This window comes from Microtus pennsylvanicus, chromosome 6 (assembly GCF_037038515.1).
Source record: "Microtus pennsylvanicus isolate mMicPen1 chromosome 6, mMicPen1.hap1, whole genome shotgun sequence".
Classification (NCBI taxonomy): domain Eukaryota; kingdom Metazoa; phylum Chordata; class Mammalia; order Rodentia; family Cricetidae; genus Microtus; species Microtus pennsylvanicus.
Window position 1 is genome coordinate 64128940 of NC_134584.1, and position 17995 is coordinate 64146934.

The 17995-nt window shown below is 33.5% G+C and overlaps 2 protein-coding genes across 3 annotated transcripts in view; one reads left to right on the forward strand and one right to left on the reverse strand.

Annotated features, from left to right (window-relative positions):
• Positions 1-17995, forward strand: part of Rasa1 (RAS p21 protein activator 1) — a 71156-nt gene that overhangs the window by 42758 nt on the left and 10403 nt on the right. For both annotated transcript variants that reach the window (XM_075976364.1, XM_075976365.1), the window contains exons 9-18: positions 2568-2646; positions 8002-8122; positions 8782-8938; positions 12417-12504; positions 13201-13278; positions 14569-14726; positions 15074-15150; positions 16253-16425; positions 16730-16889; positions 17363-17505. In XM_075976364.1, the coding sequence (XP_075832479.1) occupies positions 2568-2646; positions 8002-8122; positions 8782-8938; positions 12417-12504; positions 13201-13278; positions 14569-14726; positions 15074-15150; positions 16253-16425; positions 16730-16889; positions 17363-17505 (1234 nt within the window). The remainder of the gene's footprint in view (positions 1-2567; positions 2647-8001; positions 8123-8781; positions 8939-12416; positions 12505-13200; positions 13279-14568; positions 14727-15073; positions 15151-16252; positions 16426-16729; positions 16890-17362; positions 17506-17995) is intronic.
• The window catches only part of Ccnh (cyclin H), a 46981-nt gene continuing 33088 nt past the window's right edge, over positions 4103-17995 (reverse strand). Inside the window, exon 10 of the mRNA XM_075976368.1 lies at positions 4103-4165. The gene's annotated coding sequence lies outside the window, so the exon portion shown is untranslated. The remainder of the gene's footprint in view (positions 4166-17995) is intronic.

Genomic DNA, 17995 nt, shown 5'->3' on the forward strand with positions numbered 1-17995 from the left:
TTGCTTACTTTGCAAAGTAAATTAATAGAGGAACTGTAAGATGCAGAGCGGCAATATTCTGGAAAAGAAAAGGATGGATGAAACACTTGCCTACTTTAATAAGAAAGAACTAGTGCTTCCTCTTTTGGAGGCTGACAGAATCTTTTTTTTAACTTGTTAGTAATGTCCTAGTACTCCCCATCTCAATTAGAATTCCCTAAATTCTAGTCTGAGTTTTAAGTTAATAAAGCTCCAACAGCTGGCCTATCTGGAAAAAACAAAATTATAGTGATAATATCTTTTGCTTTTCATAAGTTTAGTGGACAGCTATAAACATTAAATCAAAGGTATAATTTTAGACACTTGCATACCTCATCATATTAAGCTACCCAAGTACCTTGACTTTATACATCTTCATCTTGAATCTAGCATGCTCTAAATTTAATTTGTCTTAAATTAGATTTTCTCATTATCAAGGATTTGGGAACATATATTTGAAAGCATGCATATGGAACTAAACTACTAAATATTCAAATTGACATTTTTAAAAGAAGGTTTTATAGCTGTGAAGAGAAAATATGACCATAGCAATTCTTATAAAGGAAAATATTTAACTGGGGCTGGCTTACAGTTCAGCAGTTTAGTCTATCATTATCATGTCAGGAAGCATGACAGTGTGTAGCAGATGAGGTAACTGAGAGTCTCTATCTTCATGCACACGCAGTAGGAGAGAGGGTGACGCTGGCCCTCAAAGCCCACCCCTAGTGATGCACTTTCTTTCTTTAACAAGGCCACACCACCTAATAGTGCCTCTCTCTGGGTCTGTGGGGGCAGTTGTCATTCTGTCTACAAGTATGAACTAATTTACTTGCTATTTGTTTATTGATCTAAACTTCTTTATCTCTACAAACCTGGAAATATTTTTTATAAACTGGGTTGTTGACAGGACTTATAAAGGTAGTCTTTGTAATTAGACACCACAATGGAACAAGAAGAAATAAATCAGGAACTTGTTACAAATTTTTGCAAAATTATTAGAGTGATTGCAAAATAATATTAAAAATGGTCTCTACCACTCCCAGAATCTGACTTTCTATTCCTTGTGGATGTATTAATCTTAAAATGCCTTATTTCTAGGTTTGCTTGTTTGTTTAATTCTTTGAAAGAAATGTAAAGGCTGACAAGATAGCTCAGAGTCAGAAATCACATTCTGTGCAAGCCTGTCATGAGTTTGCTTTCTGGAACCTGTGGTGGGGGAGAGAACTGGTTCTCAAAAGCTGCCCTCTGCCCTCTACACACATGCCATGGTACACACACATGCCATCACAGTACGGTATCTGAGAGCAGCTTTATCTACCTACATAGGGTGCCTCCATTCAATATTTCTAAAATTTAATTTGAAATTATCTTACCAAGAATCATTTATATAATTTTAAAACATTTTAATTCTATAAATTTCACTGAAATTTCCATCCCTGGATTGATCACACACTTTTTACATCTACCTTCCCATGCATAAAACAGTCATCTTTGTGATGGTGTCTGTCTGTTTTCTGTTCTTCCTGGTTTTCATTTTTCTTGAAACAATTTTAGATTTACCATATTTTCAAAATTTATTTTCCATATCCTTTTAGAAAAAAATCTTGTTTTCACTCCACCTTTCTACTGTTGTTAATATTTATCTGTATTTATAGTTATCTTTTATTAATCTTTATATTTTACTTTTGAATATTATAGTTAATTTAAATTAGTTTTGTAGTATAGGAAACTATGGAAAGAATAAATCAAGGGGCAGGTTAGCAGAGTTTGTTTGGAAACATATTTCTTGGGTATCTTAAAATTACTCCTCCATTTAGTATATAAAATGAAAGTTTAAAATTCCAGAAAGTAAATATCTGACTTTAATCTGACCTAATAATTATAGAAGATGCTTTTATTTATTAAAAAAATATTTGGTAGCATCCTAAACTATGTGTTATGTCATTTTACTTTCAGATTCATTAGTAATAGTTCCCAAATATATAGAATAATTTTTGGTACTTTTTAATCAATTCTTTTTAATTAATTCTTCCATATCAAAGTGACCACTATACAAGCAAAATTATGTTATTTTTTCTTTTTCTTTTGATTTGTATTTTCACCTAACTATTAATGTATTATGACTTAATGACATTCTGAGCAAAAGCAAATATATAAAGTGATTTGATGACATAAGTTCTTAGTTTATCATTTACTAAATAAATGCAATTTTTGTTAGTTCTTCATATGTCAGAAGGATTGTCTTTTAAAAAAACCAAAGACCATAACTTGTAATCATTTTCTCAATGAATGCCACTTTTAGAGTATCGTGTGTAGTGTCATTGATTTGACTGTGTGTTTGATATATGTGGGAAACCAAAATCTTTAGCTTACATATTCCAACCTGCAAACCTGTATTTGGAACATTTCTGTTTTTATAAAATAATGTGACTGTTATAATAGTTTATTCTGTATTGTGTGCTATCAAAAACTACATATGAATAGATAGTCCTGGTAACATGGTTTATTTGTATTCTAAGAAATTTATAGAGTTATTTATTACTTAACAGTATTGGGGACATCATAGATCACTACCGAAAAGAACAGATTGTTGAAGGCTATTATCTTAAGGAGCCTGTACCAATGCAGGTCAGTGTTTTGTTTTTTTTTCTTGCTTGAAATAGTGTCTTTTTTTTAAAATTAATTTTTGTAATGATTATATAAACTTCTGCTAAAACTAGATAAAATTTAAAACTATAGATTATTTAGATCATGAACTTTAAGAGAATTTCTTACTTTTTAATTCTGTTCACTTTAGATAATCTAATTAGTAAGTCGTTAGTAGATACCAAGGAAGTCCTTAGTATCTTCTTTTTCTTTCTTTGGTTTGTTTTATTTTTATTAACTTTGTTTTTTACTTTTACACCTACTGACTACTTTTATTCCTCACCCCTGGTCCACCCTATGTCCTCCACAAAAATACCTCTCATTCCGTCAATTCATTTTGTTTTGTGACCCACAGAGTTTAACCAGGGCGTCTGTGTAATCCTGTGTTTGGAGTTGTCCTTTGAAGTCGTGCTGTGCTCAGTGGTATCACAGCTAAAGACAGCGATTCTCCATTCTCCCAGAATCTTATCAGTAGATCAGACATAACCGAGTAATACCTAGTGACTCCCACCCATTCTGCAATTGATTGTTGATAGGACCGGGCCCATATGGACCCAGTATACATATACCTGCAGTTGTGAGTTGATATTGAGCCTAGAGAATGGCAGTTGTAGCCTTCACCCATTTCCAGCTCTCACATATTTTCTGCTGCACCATTGTATGTAATGACTCCTGAGTGGTAGAGTGGGTGGTGTAAATTGTGTGTGTGCTCCTGTCCCCTTACCCCCACAGACCTGGGTTATTTGCCAGGCTTATAGTACTTGGTACCTTCTTGAGGAATGATAGCAATGGTGAAGACAGATTAACACTACGGAAAGGAGTGAATTCTTTTGAGGGAAAAATGAAAATGGCATGATTTTTCACAGACAGTCTTATGTAGGCTTAACAAATGATGAAAGAATATTAAGGCCAAGAGAAGTTTTTATTATTTTTATTCATTAGTTTTATCAGGGAAAGAGCATGTCTATATACTCGAGTAAAGAGTAAAAGGGCAGTGAGAATGATGTAGTGAGTGCAGCACTTGCTGTACAAGGTCCTAGATAAGGCAGGGATGATGGAACCAGAGTTCAGTCCCAGGCACTCATATGACGGAAGGAAATAGTGGACTCCAAATTGTCCTCTGTCCCCTACACGTGTACTGTGCCATGTGAATACCATCATTTGTTGGAAGACGGGCACATGTTTGTCCTGACTGCCCAGAACCGAAATAATCACACAGAATCTGTATTAATTAAAACACTGCTTGGCCTACTTGCTGTAACTTTATTGGCTAGCCCTTACATTTTAATTTAACCCATCTCCATTAATCTGTGTATCTCCACGTGACAGTGGTTTACCAGCAAAGTTTCAGCATATCTCTCTGGCGGTGGCTCCATGGCATACCTCTGCCTTCTTCTCCCAGCCTTCAGTCCAATCTTCCCTGCCATAGGCTCAAAGCATTCTTTATTCATTAACCTATAAAGGCAACACAGAGACAGAAGGACCTCCCACGCCATTGCTCCTAAACAGAAAATAAATAGAAATATTAAAAAATACAAAATTATAAAAGACTTCTTAATATATTTAAGGTATTTTCTATGCATATTAATTAATTACTTGAGCAGTTTGGTCAAGTTGACACTATTTTATATGCCTATTTTATATTTGTTAATAACAAAATTTAAACCATAGAAAGGCTAAGTATATTACTCAAGGGACTAAATCATCCTTGGTTCTCTTTGTCAGATCTGTGTCAGATCTGTTGGGGACATTGTTCTTACTCTGACTTCAAAATATGTTTAGAATATGAACAACATGAAAAATATTGATCTGTTTCATTTTGAGTGTCTTTTCCCCCCTTACACCATAGAACAGTCAGAGGTGTCCATCTAAAACGTGAGTTGAGTCCCTGCTTATGTTTAATACTTGAAGATGTCCAATATTTCAGAATAAAAGATAAAATCCCTTTTGTAGCAGACAAAATTGCATACTGACAGTTCAGCGTTCCCACCTATCTTATTCTACTGTCCTTATCTGTTACTGAATTCTTATTTTGGCTCTGTTTGTGATTTATAAATATACTAGGCTTTTTTTCTTCCTTTGTATCTTTGAACTAACTTTTTTTTCCTCAGAAATCTACTTAACTTTTTTTTGGTTATTCAAAATTTTACCAAAAAATTAGCTTTACAGTGAGATTTAGAGATCAACACCATCTCTGCTTTTACTTTGCAAAGCACTCTACGTATCATGATGTTTATAACATATAATGTACTTACTATGTTTATTGACTTTCTCTAATTAAAACTTTAAGTACTGATCTGTGACTATTTTAGTGTATTGATTGTTGAATGGTGTTTTTAGCCATTGAGTAACAAAGTCAGAATTGAAGTCTGGCTTCTGTAGCCTGTGGGTTCTGTTTATCTACTACTCTCAGGGAGGACTGTGTAAGATGAGATCTCCTTGTTCAGAACTGTGTAGAAAGTGGGCCAAGATAAGGAAATGCTTGCTATCATTCAGTGATTTATTACCACCTGCAAGTGAAGCTGCATTCTTACTCATGACTTAGAAGATACTGGAATCCATTATGATTTGTAGGTCAGTATACCTTAATTTAATTTTTTAAAAAGCTGGAGAGATGGTTCAGTTAGTAAAATGCTTGCTGTTTACTAAACTGGGAATTTGATTCCCTAAGTCCATTTAAAAAAAAAAGAACAACTGGATGCAGTGGTGTACAACTATAATCTCAGAACTGAGACAGTGGAGACAGAAGGATCTTTGGAGCTCTCTGGCCTTCTAGTCTTGCTTAATTGTCAAGCTCTAAATTCAGGGAGAGACAGTGTATCAAAAACTAAGGTGGAGAAAGATGGGGAAATGTCCTTGCTCTCAAGCCTCCACATCACACACACCTACATACATAGAACCATAAAACACTTACAGATTACCTTGGAACCACGTATTTAAAGCTAAGCATGAATGTGGTATGTTTTAAATGATAAGAGTACCCCATTCTACAGCTAATACACAGTCTGCCACCCATGGAATAAAAAGTCATGAGTACAGATTTGTAGTCACATGGAAATTAATTGATACTAATTTTAATCTCAGTCTATTTTAATGTTTAAATTACTTAAGTACTTTAACACATAATGTATACAAGAAATGAATAAACCTAAATAAGTTTTACAGAAAATGTTATGAGTGATTAAGTATAGCAATCTTTTGCTTTTTATTTTCCTCATGTATACTCAACAGCTTTCTCAAATTAGCCAGTCTTTGGAGTGCAGCTAACCTCTCTTCAGCTTTTCTATATGCACTTGAACAACCTGTCTTGTGTATTCTGATAAGTCCTGCTTGTAGTTACTCTGGCTCTTAAAATGCAGTAATAATAACAAACTTTAAATCACGAATGTAGTTCACCTCATCAAAACTGATGTTTTTGAAAACACTGAAGGCAATTTTGTTGAAAAGTAGGGTTTATTGTTCTGTAATTGTAAAATGTTTTTATACTTACAGAAACCAAGTAAAATGTTCCAGTGATTTTTTTTTCTAATTCTGTTTTGTGTTTTATTTTAATAACCCTTTTATACAATTTTTCTTCATTAATTCACTACCCTTATGAATAAATATGATGTAAAAATTTCAACAAACATGAATAACTTCATTTTGTCTATCATAGTAAGAGATTTGGTTATCAAAGTCATTTTCCTCACCGTAGAGCCCAGAGTACAGCTATTTCTTTAAATTCATTCATTGTTCTGGTAAACATCATTTTTTTTCTTCTCATTTCCTTTTTACCATTCATAGCAGAAGATTAAAAAGTCTATAAAGTTTTAATTAGCTGTTTAATGACTAATAACAAAAGGCAAGAAAATGCCCTTTTAACCCTTTTAAAGATACTGTAATACCTGGCCGTGCATTTAAAAGCCAATGGTCATACAACAGAGAAGGGATTATTTCACTATTGCATCCTTGTATCTTTTCAAGGGACTGACAAAAGGTCCAGGTTAGGTTTTATCTCCAATCTATTTCAAATGATAAATCTCCTTTGGTAATTGAAAAGAACTACAGACAATATATAATAAACATGTCTGAGGTTCAGTAAAACTTTGTGCGAAAACTGAGGATTAGGTTTGGAGGTGGTGCACCTGGTGATAGAATTGAGCAGTAGAGCACTTGCCTAGCATGTAGAATGTCCTAGGTTCAAACCACAATACCACAAATGGGCTCAACTTAGCATGCATACCATAGCTTGTCACCTTTAGGTGGAAGGTAACTTACCATCTTAGTGCCTGGGCATAATTGCTGAATAAGGAAACGAAACAGTATAATGTCCAAAAATAGAACATAAAGGTTATCATGAAAATGGCTTAATGTTCTATATTTACAATAAGTTGAATAGGCTTTTCAGAGCATCCAAAAATAACTAAATACCATAAAATAGTAGTTTTTCAGAAATAAAAGAATTGTTATGAATGAATGAGAAGACTAACATTCAGCTTAACATACCTTGATACAATTGGAAATTATTTTATCTGAGAAGATCATGTTTTTGTACATTCTTTGTGACAACGTAGGCAATTTAGCAATTGATGTCAACTGTCTTTTATGCATTACTGAAGCCTATTATGTAAAAATCAAGCAATAAAGACCTAGAACTTACAGGAAAAATAAGAGTTCAAAGTAAAACATTTCATCATTGACACATAATAGAATGGGAACTGAAAAATGTAGTCTGGCTTTTAAATATCCTTAAAAAAAAAGATGTAAAGATTATAATAAATATTGTACTTTTAGTGTAAAAAAGATGTAGGTCATCGAAAGTATTGAAACAAGAGGAAGCTATGAAGTAGTGGGAAGAAAAGAATCTTAATTCAGATTGCTTATAAAGAATGGAAATTTTTATTGGTATTATTTATAAAGCAATAAAAATAATAAAAAACTTAAAGACTTACCAGGTGTGGATATAACAATGTGCTATGTTGTGTGTGATGAACTGAGGGTTAACGTGGGGATTGTCCGAATTCAACTGGCTAATTTTCTAGTCTCTCTTGGTGTTTCTCAGAGGTAATAGTATTCACCAGCATGACTTTGCTCTAATTCATGTTCCCCCCTGATTTGCCAGTTAGTTCTGGAATAAGTAGATACTTTCAAACAGTTTCATTTGATGTAGAATACATAAGCTTACCGCGGTTTTGAAATAGCATTTGCCCTTGAGGCATGTTTTTAAGAAATAATAACCATTCTGGGAATTTCTTTATAAGATTTAAATTTAGATTTTAGCAGAAATATTTTACCTGCTTTTTATTTACTGATTGGATATGGTTTTATAAATAATTTTAATGTTTCTTTACAATTCAGGATCAAGAACAAGTACTCAATGATACTGTTGATGGAAAGGAAATCTATAATACAATTCGTCGTAAAACAAAGGATGCCTTTTATAAAAACATTGTTAAGAAAGGTTACCTTCTGAAGAAGAGTAAGTCAACTGTTAGGACTAAGAATTTAGGGATTTTAGTGATCACCATATGATAGTCATAAATACACATAATACTTACTGTAAGACATAATCAGTTGTTTTGTCATTGATTATAAGTAACAGATACTTGTTTAGAGCTTACAGAGAGCATGCTTCAAACTTTAGAGATTAAGTCCATGTTCTAAACAGTGTTTTAGAGCAAGCTTGTATTCCAAGTATGTCATTAAATCCTGACTTAGTTTCAGGCTTTCCCTAAGGTTTCTTAGAGAAATTCCTGGTGGCACTTGGCCTTCAGGGTACTGAATTTCTTTTTCTTTTTTTCTTCTTCTTTTATTTTTTTAAATAGATCTATGTCAGTTTGATATTGAGGGGTGGGTGTTGTTGGAAAACAATTACTCTAAAATAGGAATTTTGAAGATTTTATAATAATAAATTTCTGAAGACACAGTTAAAGTATTATGATGAACTTCATCCACCATTCGTTAATTCATTACACAAGCAATAATAGCAAAAAAACTTATCTATGCAGGTATAGGATTTTGTAATTATATATTGATTGACCTATTCTTAGAATGAAAATTGAAATATATTTAATTTTTTTTGTATTCTGAAATACTATTTCTTAGTTCCTAAGGAAAGAGAATTATTTTTTTCAACAGGCAAAGGAAAACGCTGGAAAAATTTATATTTTATCTTAGAGGGCAGTGATGCCCAACTTATTTATTTTGAAAGTGAAAAACGAGCTACAAAACCAAAAGGGTTAATAGATCTCAGTGTGTGTTCCGTCTACGTTGTCCATGATAGTCTATTTGGCAGGTAAGACATTGGTTTTTCTTAAACATTGTTGTAATAATAAAAATTGTGGATATTTTCAGACCATTTGAAGTATAACCTATTTTAAGAACATAAAATTGTCTAAAATTGATTGATTAATTGAATAGAAGGTTTTTTTTCTTAACTCTTGACTAAGCTCTGTGTACAATTCACCTCTGTCAAGCAGAGACATCTTTGGAATGGCCTTTCAGTAGGACTAGCTAGCTATTGAAGTAGTTCATAAGTTCACTTGACCTTGTTATTCTTTCTTCCTTTTTAAAATAAAACAGGATGATGATAAGGATAAGAATTCCACCCCAACACACTCACAAAATGAAAGACTAGGGATGGAGCAATAAGACCTTCTAGTCACAGTCTTCCCATGTTGATTGAAACAACGATTCTTGTACAAAAGTATCTTTACTAGAGCGAAAGGAACCAGTTAGAAGCAGAAATGTCACTTGATTTTAGAAACATGAGACAAGATCCACGGAAGGAGTCAGGATGGAAATGATGTGTTACCGTCTTCACAGCTTCAGTAGTAGAGTGTGGAGAGAAGTGTCCTGGGGCAAGAGTTAGGACCCAGTTGAGGCCCACCAAATCAGACGTTTTTCTTCTTGAACTTAAGCAATATGGGCATGGACATAGCTTTTGTCTGTGGACTTGAATATATATATTAAACAATTTCATTTTTAAAAATACGAAGGATGTAAGAAAATCCAGGGTGCTTCAGCTACACGTTTTGTTTTTATATGAAAAAAGGCTCAGACTATAACTATTAGATATCGAAGAATATTAGTTAAAAGGAGTTTTGTTAAAATATATGTTCTGTAGAAAATATCCTCTTTGTGGAAATAATTCTAACTTCATCTATTTATTGAATAAAGAGTGAACTTCTTCAAAAATAAAGTAGAATAAAGTTGTGTTCTAACCGTTGGAAAATAATACACACACATGTACCTTCACTGTATTATCATTTCTTGCTTCTAGTGCAGAGTTCCTTTAGAAATTGACTGTAAGTATGACATCTTAGTTATGAATACTTACTGATTCCAGATCCAAAACCTGATAGGAAAAGATATGTCTGTGAAAACAGGTAAAATCGCTCCTTTGAGAAAACAGATCTTTGTTTCTGAAATCGGCCGGTTAGGGTTAACTTTCTTTTGTATGCACCTTTATTGGGAAGTGACCAGGAAAGGAAAACAAATCAGCAAAGCCTGTTTCCTTTCATGAGAGTAAAGATCACATAACAGGACAGATGAGATTATGTTGATACCAGTTATCTTTTATTATAAAGTACAAATATCATAGGCACAAAAAGGCGTATTTGTGAATCTTTTAGCATGCTTTGCACTTTCATGCTTTGTGTGAGAGTATAAAGCCTAATATGTAGAATTGTGGCATTCAAGTAAAGTCTAATGTGAAAGAAAGCTTTCTTTGAAAGGTAACTTAACTGTATGCATGCTCTGTCTTCTGTTGAGGAAACATTGAAATAACAATGTTTGTGTAGATGTTTGCCTGCATGGTTATGCAATTTTCCCAGATTTTGTTTGTTTCTTCATATTAAACATTGGATTTTTAATGATGCTGTATATTATATAGGAAGCATTTTAAGAGCTTAAGTTGGAAGTTGCTTCAGTGACCATTATTCTAATGACCATTGTTGGCAGATCTGTTACACTTATTTCTCCATAGACTGGGTAATTCACTCCGGCATTTTTAATGTAATTTAAAAGGAAAGCTATTACAGTGGATATTAAATTTTTCTTTGGCAGTTTTCTGTAGACATTTAAAAAGATTTTTAACCCACTGAGTCTAATTAATGTTACCCATATGAAACTGAGCATGGCCTCTTCCACTTGGGCCACACTTCTAAAGAAAAGTAACCCTCTTTTCCCTATAACCATTAACTGCTAGTAGTTCCTTAGCTAGGAGTAGGGTTTTGGGAGCCCTTCCTGCTACATACTGGAATCTTTAACTGGTTTGATTTGTGCAGGTTTTAAGGAGGTAACTCTACTGTTGTTGCTATGGGTTATGTGCAACCACAATGCCATGTCAAGAGAGCAGCATTTTACAACACTCCTTTCCCATTATATTTTCCCTGCTCTTTGTGATATTCCCTATACCTTGGTAGAGTCTCTGCCGTTGATAACTGGTATTCTAAGGCTGAGCAGGCACTCCATTGCTTCTTCGCAGCACTTTGCTCTTCTAATACATGCTTCTGTCTGAATGAAGGATGGATGTTTTGTGTGAAAAGCTGTGAGTAATGCTACTGGTTCCAGAAGACACTGTTCTTAAAGCCTTTGGGGGTCAAGTGAAGACAGTTCAAGGTTGGGAAGGCAGCCTTCCTTATGTGAAGACACAGTCAACATTAGGGGTCTAGCATGAAAGCTTCATTTTTGAAGGACCAATGAGATTCACTTTCCTCTCTAGTCACTCTGGAAATCTTGGATTTTTGGTCTATCATTTCACATGCTACTTTTTCTTTGACACATTGACCTCAGACTCAATAGCTTTGAAGGGTTGAAAAGGAAACAATATGGGGAAAGTCAAACTCCCCTTGAAATGAGCTTTTCCCTTCAGATTTCCCAATGTTGGTTGTTCGGTATACCTTCACATGGCATGGCCATTTGTTATTCTAGTCTTGAGGGTTGATCTCATTCAGACTAATTCAGATCAAATTCTCAGTTCACATTTTCCATTATTTCATAATCTTCCTAAGCATAAAAACGTTTTAACTTTTTAAACAAGTATACATGATAAAAGTAATACTTAGGGAGTTCTGAAAACTTAAAAGGCCCTTCCTTGTTAAACATTTTATTAAGATTTATCCAGTTTAACTGTAAAGTCAGCCCATCTGCAAAACAGATACAAATTATTAGGTATTATAAAATTAAATTATCTGACAAATGATTTGTAGTAGTTCATACTAGGGGAAGACATGAACAAACATTGTATGATCCCTGCTATGTCATTAACCTTCAGAACAAGTGATTTAGGGAGATGATGTTTTTGACTTAGTGAAAAAAATGATCAAGTTTGTAAAAAAAAAATAGAAAATTACAGAAAAGAACTTTGAAACCACCTTCAGCCTGTTTAGAGACAAGCATTAATATTTTTAATTCCTTAATAATTAATAATAGTTAATTAATAATATTAACATTTTTACTTTTCAGTGCATGTACAGTTTCTGCATATAAGTTATGTGTAGTTCTAGAAAGTCAACTTATTTTTTTACTTTTTTTCTTTGATATATCTTAATATTAATTTATATTGCATTTTAGTTTAAACCTTGAATAACTAATGAAATTTCAATTTTATAATACATATGCATGTGGCATCTTAATCTGGCAGAATTAATTACCTACTTCTCTAAATTAATAATTATGACTTAAATCATTTGGTGTATGTTTAAAGCTGGTATAAATACTTTAATAATTTTTTTAAGTTTTTTAATACTTTTTTTTGTTTGTGTTCCAAGGCCAAACTGTTTTCAGATAGTAGTTCAACACTTTAGTGAAGAACATTACATCTTTTACTTTGCAGGAGAAACTCCAGAACAAGCAGAGGTAAGATCACTGTTTCCTGAACTGCTGAGATCTTTGTGCTAGCCTAACTTTATTAACTAGGGAAGAAAACTACTGAGGGACAGTGTTAAGAAAGTATGTCTGGAATCTTAATACTCTAACAAGTGAGAAACTGTCCCAAGCTTTTGTTGTTGTTATTACTTTTTTCTTTTTAACAAAACACAGTGAAGGGTTATTAGATATAAAAAGTGCCATTTAAAATTAACCATTAAATACTCTGTGAATTCAGTTGAAACTAATCATTTACAAATAATTATATTTCCATAAGTTAGAGGCATCCTCCATATATTCCAGAAGCACGCCAGCTAGTTGTAATATTTCTGGAGGGTTTAAATATATTTTGTACAAATATGACTTTTCTGAGGAGACTCTATGAAAAACAAACAGAATTAAGTGAGTGACTGGCTTTGTTGGCAGTAGAACCTATCTTTCAGCCCTGAATATGAACTGCATGACTGTATCACTGTGAACCCTACATTGACCCTTAAGTATTAGAGTGAGAGAACTAATACTGTTTTGTTTCTTGTTTCGTTTTGCTGAGACAGAAAATTACAGTTTATTATATTCTGAGACTCAAAATGGCAGTCTAGAAATGGAAATAATTAAATATAAAGAAAGTAAATTGATAATTGGATAAACTCATATATATTTCTTTGCAATACTGTTTTTGTTTTGTAGGATTGGATGAAAGGTTTGCAAGCATTTTGCAGTTTACGAAAAAGTAGCCCAGGGACATCTAATAAACGTCTTCGTCAGGTAAAACTTCATTGTGTCTGACTTACAACAGTCTTATTTTCATATCACTTTGTTCTTTTTTTGCCTATACATTGCTACTTTTGCCAACATTTCTCTGCCTTGCTGTCAGTGCTTGACTTGGTAGCAGTTGCTCTGTGAAAGAGACTTCTTTATGTCCATTCTCTGCTTCCCTTCTGCTGCGCCAGCTCCTAACAGAACAAGCCAAAGCAAGGCACCCTAGCTTTGTGCACCTTTTTTCCACTTGGAAAATTATCTCAGGTAGAATCAATGAAAGGTACTTCTGGAGGAGTATCCTTAAAACTTGTTTTTTATGATATAGTTGTTTTTGAGACTAACTAGGCAATTTTTAGGAACTAAAACGTGAACCTTGTTTATACTTTTGTTTACAGGAAGTCAAGTTTTGTTATCTAGATATGTACTGCATGATTACCTTTTCTTAATTCTTTTTCCCTGTTAGAGGTAGGGGTTTTGTGTGTAGCCTAGGCTGGGGTCAGAATTGCAGTGATCCTCCTGCACCAGTGTCCTGAACACTAGGATTAAAAGAATGAGCCACCCACCATAACTGACTTATCCCTCATTACTTGGTCTTCACATCTTTCTTTCGTTGTTTCATTAATGTGATTTCTAGATAATTGGAAATAGTCAAACTCTAATGTGGTTAGAATTTTGAAGAAAGTTAAGACAGTGTGTAAGTGCAAAGTGGCCCCTGTGAATTTCCAGTAAGCTTGTTGAATTTAACAGCCTGTTTCATGGACATATAAAACAGTTGTTACTAGGTAACTAAATACTCTGTAACAAAAACCCTGGCTTTTATCCTAAGGATACACACATGCATACACAAATAATTATTTAATATATACAAGTTGTCACATATCTTTGTACACATGTAATAACAGTCAGTATCTCTATCCACTTTGATAGCTAAATTAATCTGCTGTGGGTTTAAGGATTGTTTTCAATCCTTAATACAACATAGCATGTATGCAGTCTTTTACATTTGACACATTTGCTGATGGTAGAGTGTTGAAGAGTAGGAGGTAGGTGAACTTCTCTGGCACCCATATGGGGAATACATATCCTTAAAATCAGTGTCTTAAAAACATCTTAGCCAGGGACTCTTTTAGAGTAGTAAAATCTTTGTGATAAGCATATTTGGAGTTTGGAAATGGGTGGTGACAGTTGATTAGCAAAGTTTATGTTTTTTTAAATACTAAGAAAAACAAGTTACTATTTTTCACGTTTATATATAGGTCTTAAAATGTTGGGTATGAATTTTTGTGTTCTCTTTAGGTCAGCAGCCTTGTTTTACATATTGAAGAAGCCCACAAGCTCCCAGTAAAACACTTTACTAATCCATATTGTAACATCTACCTGAATAGCGTCCAAGTAGCAAAAACTCATGCAAGGGAGGGGCAAAACCCAGTATGGTCAGAGGAGTTTGTCTTTGAGTAAGTCCTATTTTATCATATTAATCCGTTTTTAGAGTCCTATTTTTCTCATGCTGTTTAAGTTTCTGTTGTTTTCTAGGTGTTTTAATATTTTTTGTTGGATTTCTTCATCTTCATTAATAAAGATGGACTACTGAAAAGTGATGACAAAAAGTTTTCTATATTTTCTAGATCTTGTTTTAAGAGATTATTATTATTTTAGGAAGTTTTAAGAAAATGTATATTTATCAACATTCTTGTGTAACAAATAATGTAAATCTTGTTTTAAGTATTACACAATGAATTTTTGAACAAAAATAAGGTAGTTTGATACTAGAACATTTTTTCTAATTTTTCTCCTTCTTTAGTGATCTTCCTCCTGACATCAATAGATTTGAAATCACGCTTAGTAATAAAACAAAGAAAAGCAAAGATCCAGATATCTGTAAGTTGATTTCAAGCTTTCTAAAGTAATGAAAGCATGTTGTATATATTTTTAGAACGTGTATGTGAAATGTCTACGATGCAGATGAGACAAATGCTGTGCAGTCTACTACTAGACATTGACTGTCCCGAGACTATGAAGGATAGAACAAAATGGCTAAAGTGAATGTGCTGGATGTAGTCCTTACAATTTCAGATATGCAAATATGCCTTCCCTTACCCAGAGAATAGGACAAGAATCATTTTTTATCTTCTTTCCTTTTTTTAGATTCCCTTACTTCCTACACTTCAAATCCAAAAGGTTTTACAGACTAGAGTTGCAGCTCAGTGGTAGTGTTTGTCTAGCCTGCAGTCACCTGGAGATTAATCCCTAGACCTGCAAAGAAATAAGACACAGAATGTTGAGGTGTGCCATTTATTTGTTGTAACATTCAATGCTCTGTTCCTATTCCGAGCAGGACACATCCTCCTGTTCTGTTGGTAGGACAGATCGCAGTGGAATTTAGTGATTCATATCAGGGTGAAATAGGTTAATGCCATCTTACAACTTAGGCTGCTTTAGTAAACAGTGATAAAGATTGGCAGACACAGACCAAAACCAGAAGCTGAGTAAAATGTTGATTCTGTAATTGCTTACATCTTTAAGTATTTCTCCATTACTTGTATGACAATGTTCTAGTAATGGCACAGAAAGAAAGCCATACTTCCTATTTTGATTGTGGTGTTTATTGCTCTACCTTTTTACCTAACCTAGCTAACTCAACTCACGGGTTCCTGTGCAATGGATTTTTATCTCCCCTAGGCTGTTACATATCCTTGTGTCTGAAAGTATTATTTACTGTTGTAGCACTTACACTGCACCCTCTTTGATAGCTTAAGACATTTTCCACGCACGTCAGACACTGTGGCTTAATCATTTCTTAATCCCATATCCCTAGCCTATGACAGAATGTCACATAGCAGGCCTTTAAATGGAAAAAGTAAGCAGTTAAGTGTTGACTTTGTGATGTTATTGAAAACTTGCTTAATGAAAAGCATTTAAAACTACAGGAAAGTGTATTGAGAAAATGTAATTGTATGACCATAGTGGTTTTTCTTTGTAGTATTTATGCGTTGCCAGTTGAGCAGGTTACAGAAAGGACATGCCACAGATGAATGGTTTCTGCTCAGCTCCCATATACCACTAAAAGGTATTGAACCAGGATCCCTGCGTGTTCGAGCACGATACTCGATGGAAAAAATCATGCCAGAAGAAGAATACAGTGAATTTAAAGAGGTATTATTTAGAAGTCTAATTATTTTAATAACAATAAATATAAATGTTAAACTATTTAATAAAAATCCATTAAGCTAAATAGTAATTCCTAAATTAGTACCACACTAGTAACCAGAGGTAAGAAAACATGCATGATCTTGATCTTACAAGGGTAGAAATATATAGGCTACGTACTTACTCCATTTTATCAACTGTATTCAATAATTATGTTCTTCCACTTAATCTTACATATATTTCCCATTGGTCCCCAAGGATACATAATGCTGTGTACTTTCAGCATTCTTTTTTTGGTGTCTTTTTTTAGCTTATACTACAAAAGGAACTTCATGTAGTCTATGCTTTATCACATGTATGTGGACAAGACCGAACACTACTTGCCAGCATCCTACTGAAGATTTTTCTTCATGAAAAGCTTGAATCATTGTTGTTATGCACACTAAATGACAGAGAGATAAGTATGGAAGGTAATATGGATGTGTAATTTTTTTTAAAGAAATGTAAAAATACGATTTTATGTATCAAACATGTGGGGTCTGTCTTTAAATATATTAAACTGTTAAGCCATTTTACAAAGTATCTGAGATTCTTTGTTTAATATGGGAATGGGTTGCTATTTCTAATTCTGTCATGGAAAATTAAGTATTAGAAGCTGTAAGAAAATGATTTCTTTGTCTAGACTCAGTGTGTGAGTATCAACAATAGCGTACATAGTATTTATCATTACCTCAGGTTTTACTGGGACGTTTATGAGTATTTTATTTCTAGATTTTGTAGCAGTTCTGAGGCTAAGGTACATATCACTGTGGTTTTCACAGCTTTTAATGTATTCATTTTCTTCTCAATATTTATGTAAAAAGTATGTTACCAAAAAAAAATTTCCAACTTAGTTGTATTAGTACAGTTTTCTAAGTATCATCTAACATTCATATTTGTGTAGATGAAGCCACTACCCTATTTCGAGCTACAACACTTGCTAGTACCTTGATGGAGCAGTATATGAAAGCCACTGCCACACAATTTGTTCATCATGCTCTGAAAGACTCCATTTTAAAAATAATGGAAAGCAAGCAATCATGTGAGGTAAGAGTTTATTGTTTTAATCTTTGCTGCAATTGGCAAATTTTAATTAGAACTTAACAAATTACAGCTTTGGGAAAGTACCTCATTTCTAAATTTGTCAGTGCAGTTATGCCCTCTCTAATAAATTTAAATCCCCTCCACACCCACAAAACCCCATAACCATGCATGCACTCACAGCTCTGTTGGCATTTCTCCTTATTTCTACTAATGATCGAGTTTACCTTACTTTAAGAAAATGTGTGTAACATAAATTGAACATTCTTCAGGGACTTTTGTTATTCATATCGAGTATCATATTCCAAAAAAAATATTTTAAGATTTTAGGACTATTTCATATATACAACTTTGAGAATGGTACCTAAGTCTACACATAAAATTCATTTATGACTGAAGTTAATTTTACACGAGTTCTAGGAGGCTTGTGTTAGCTTTGGGCCCATCATGTGAAGTCAGACGTGGAGTTTCCCATTTGTAGTACTATGTTGGCATG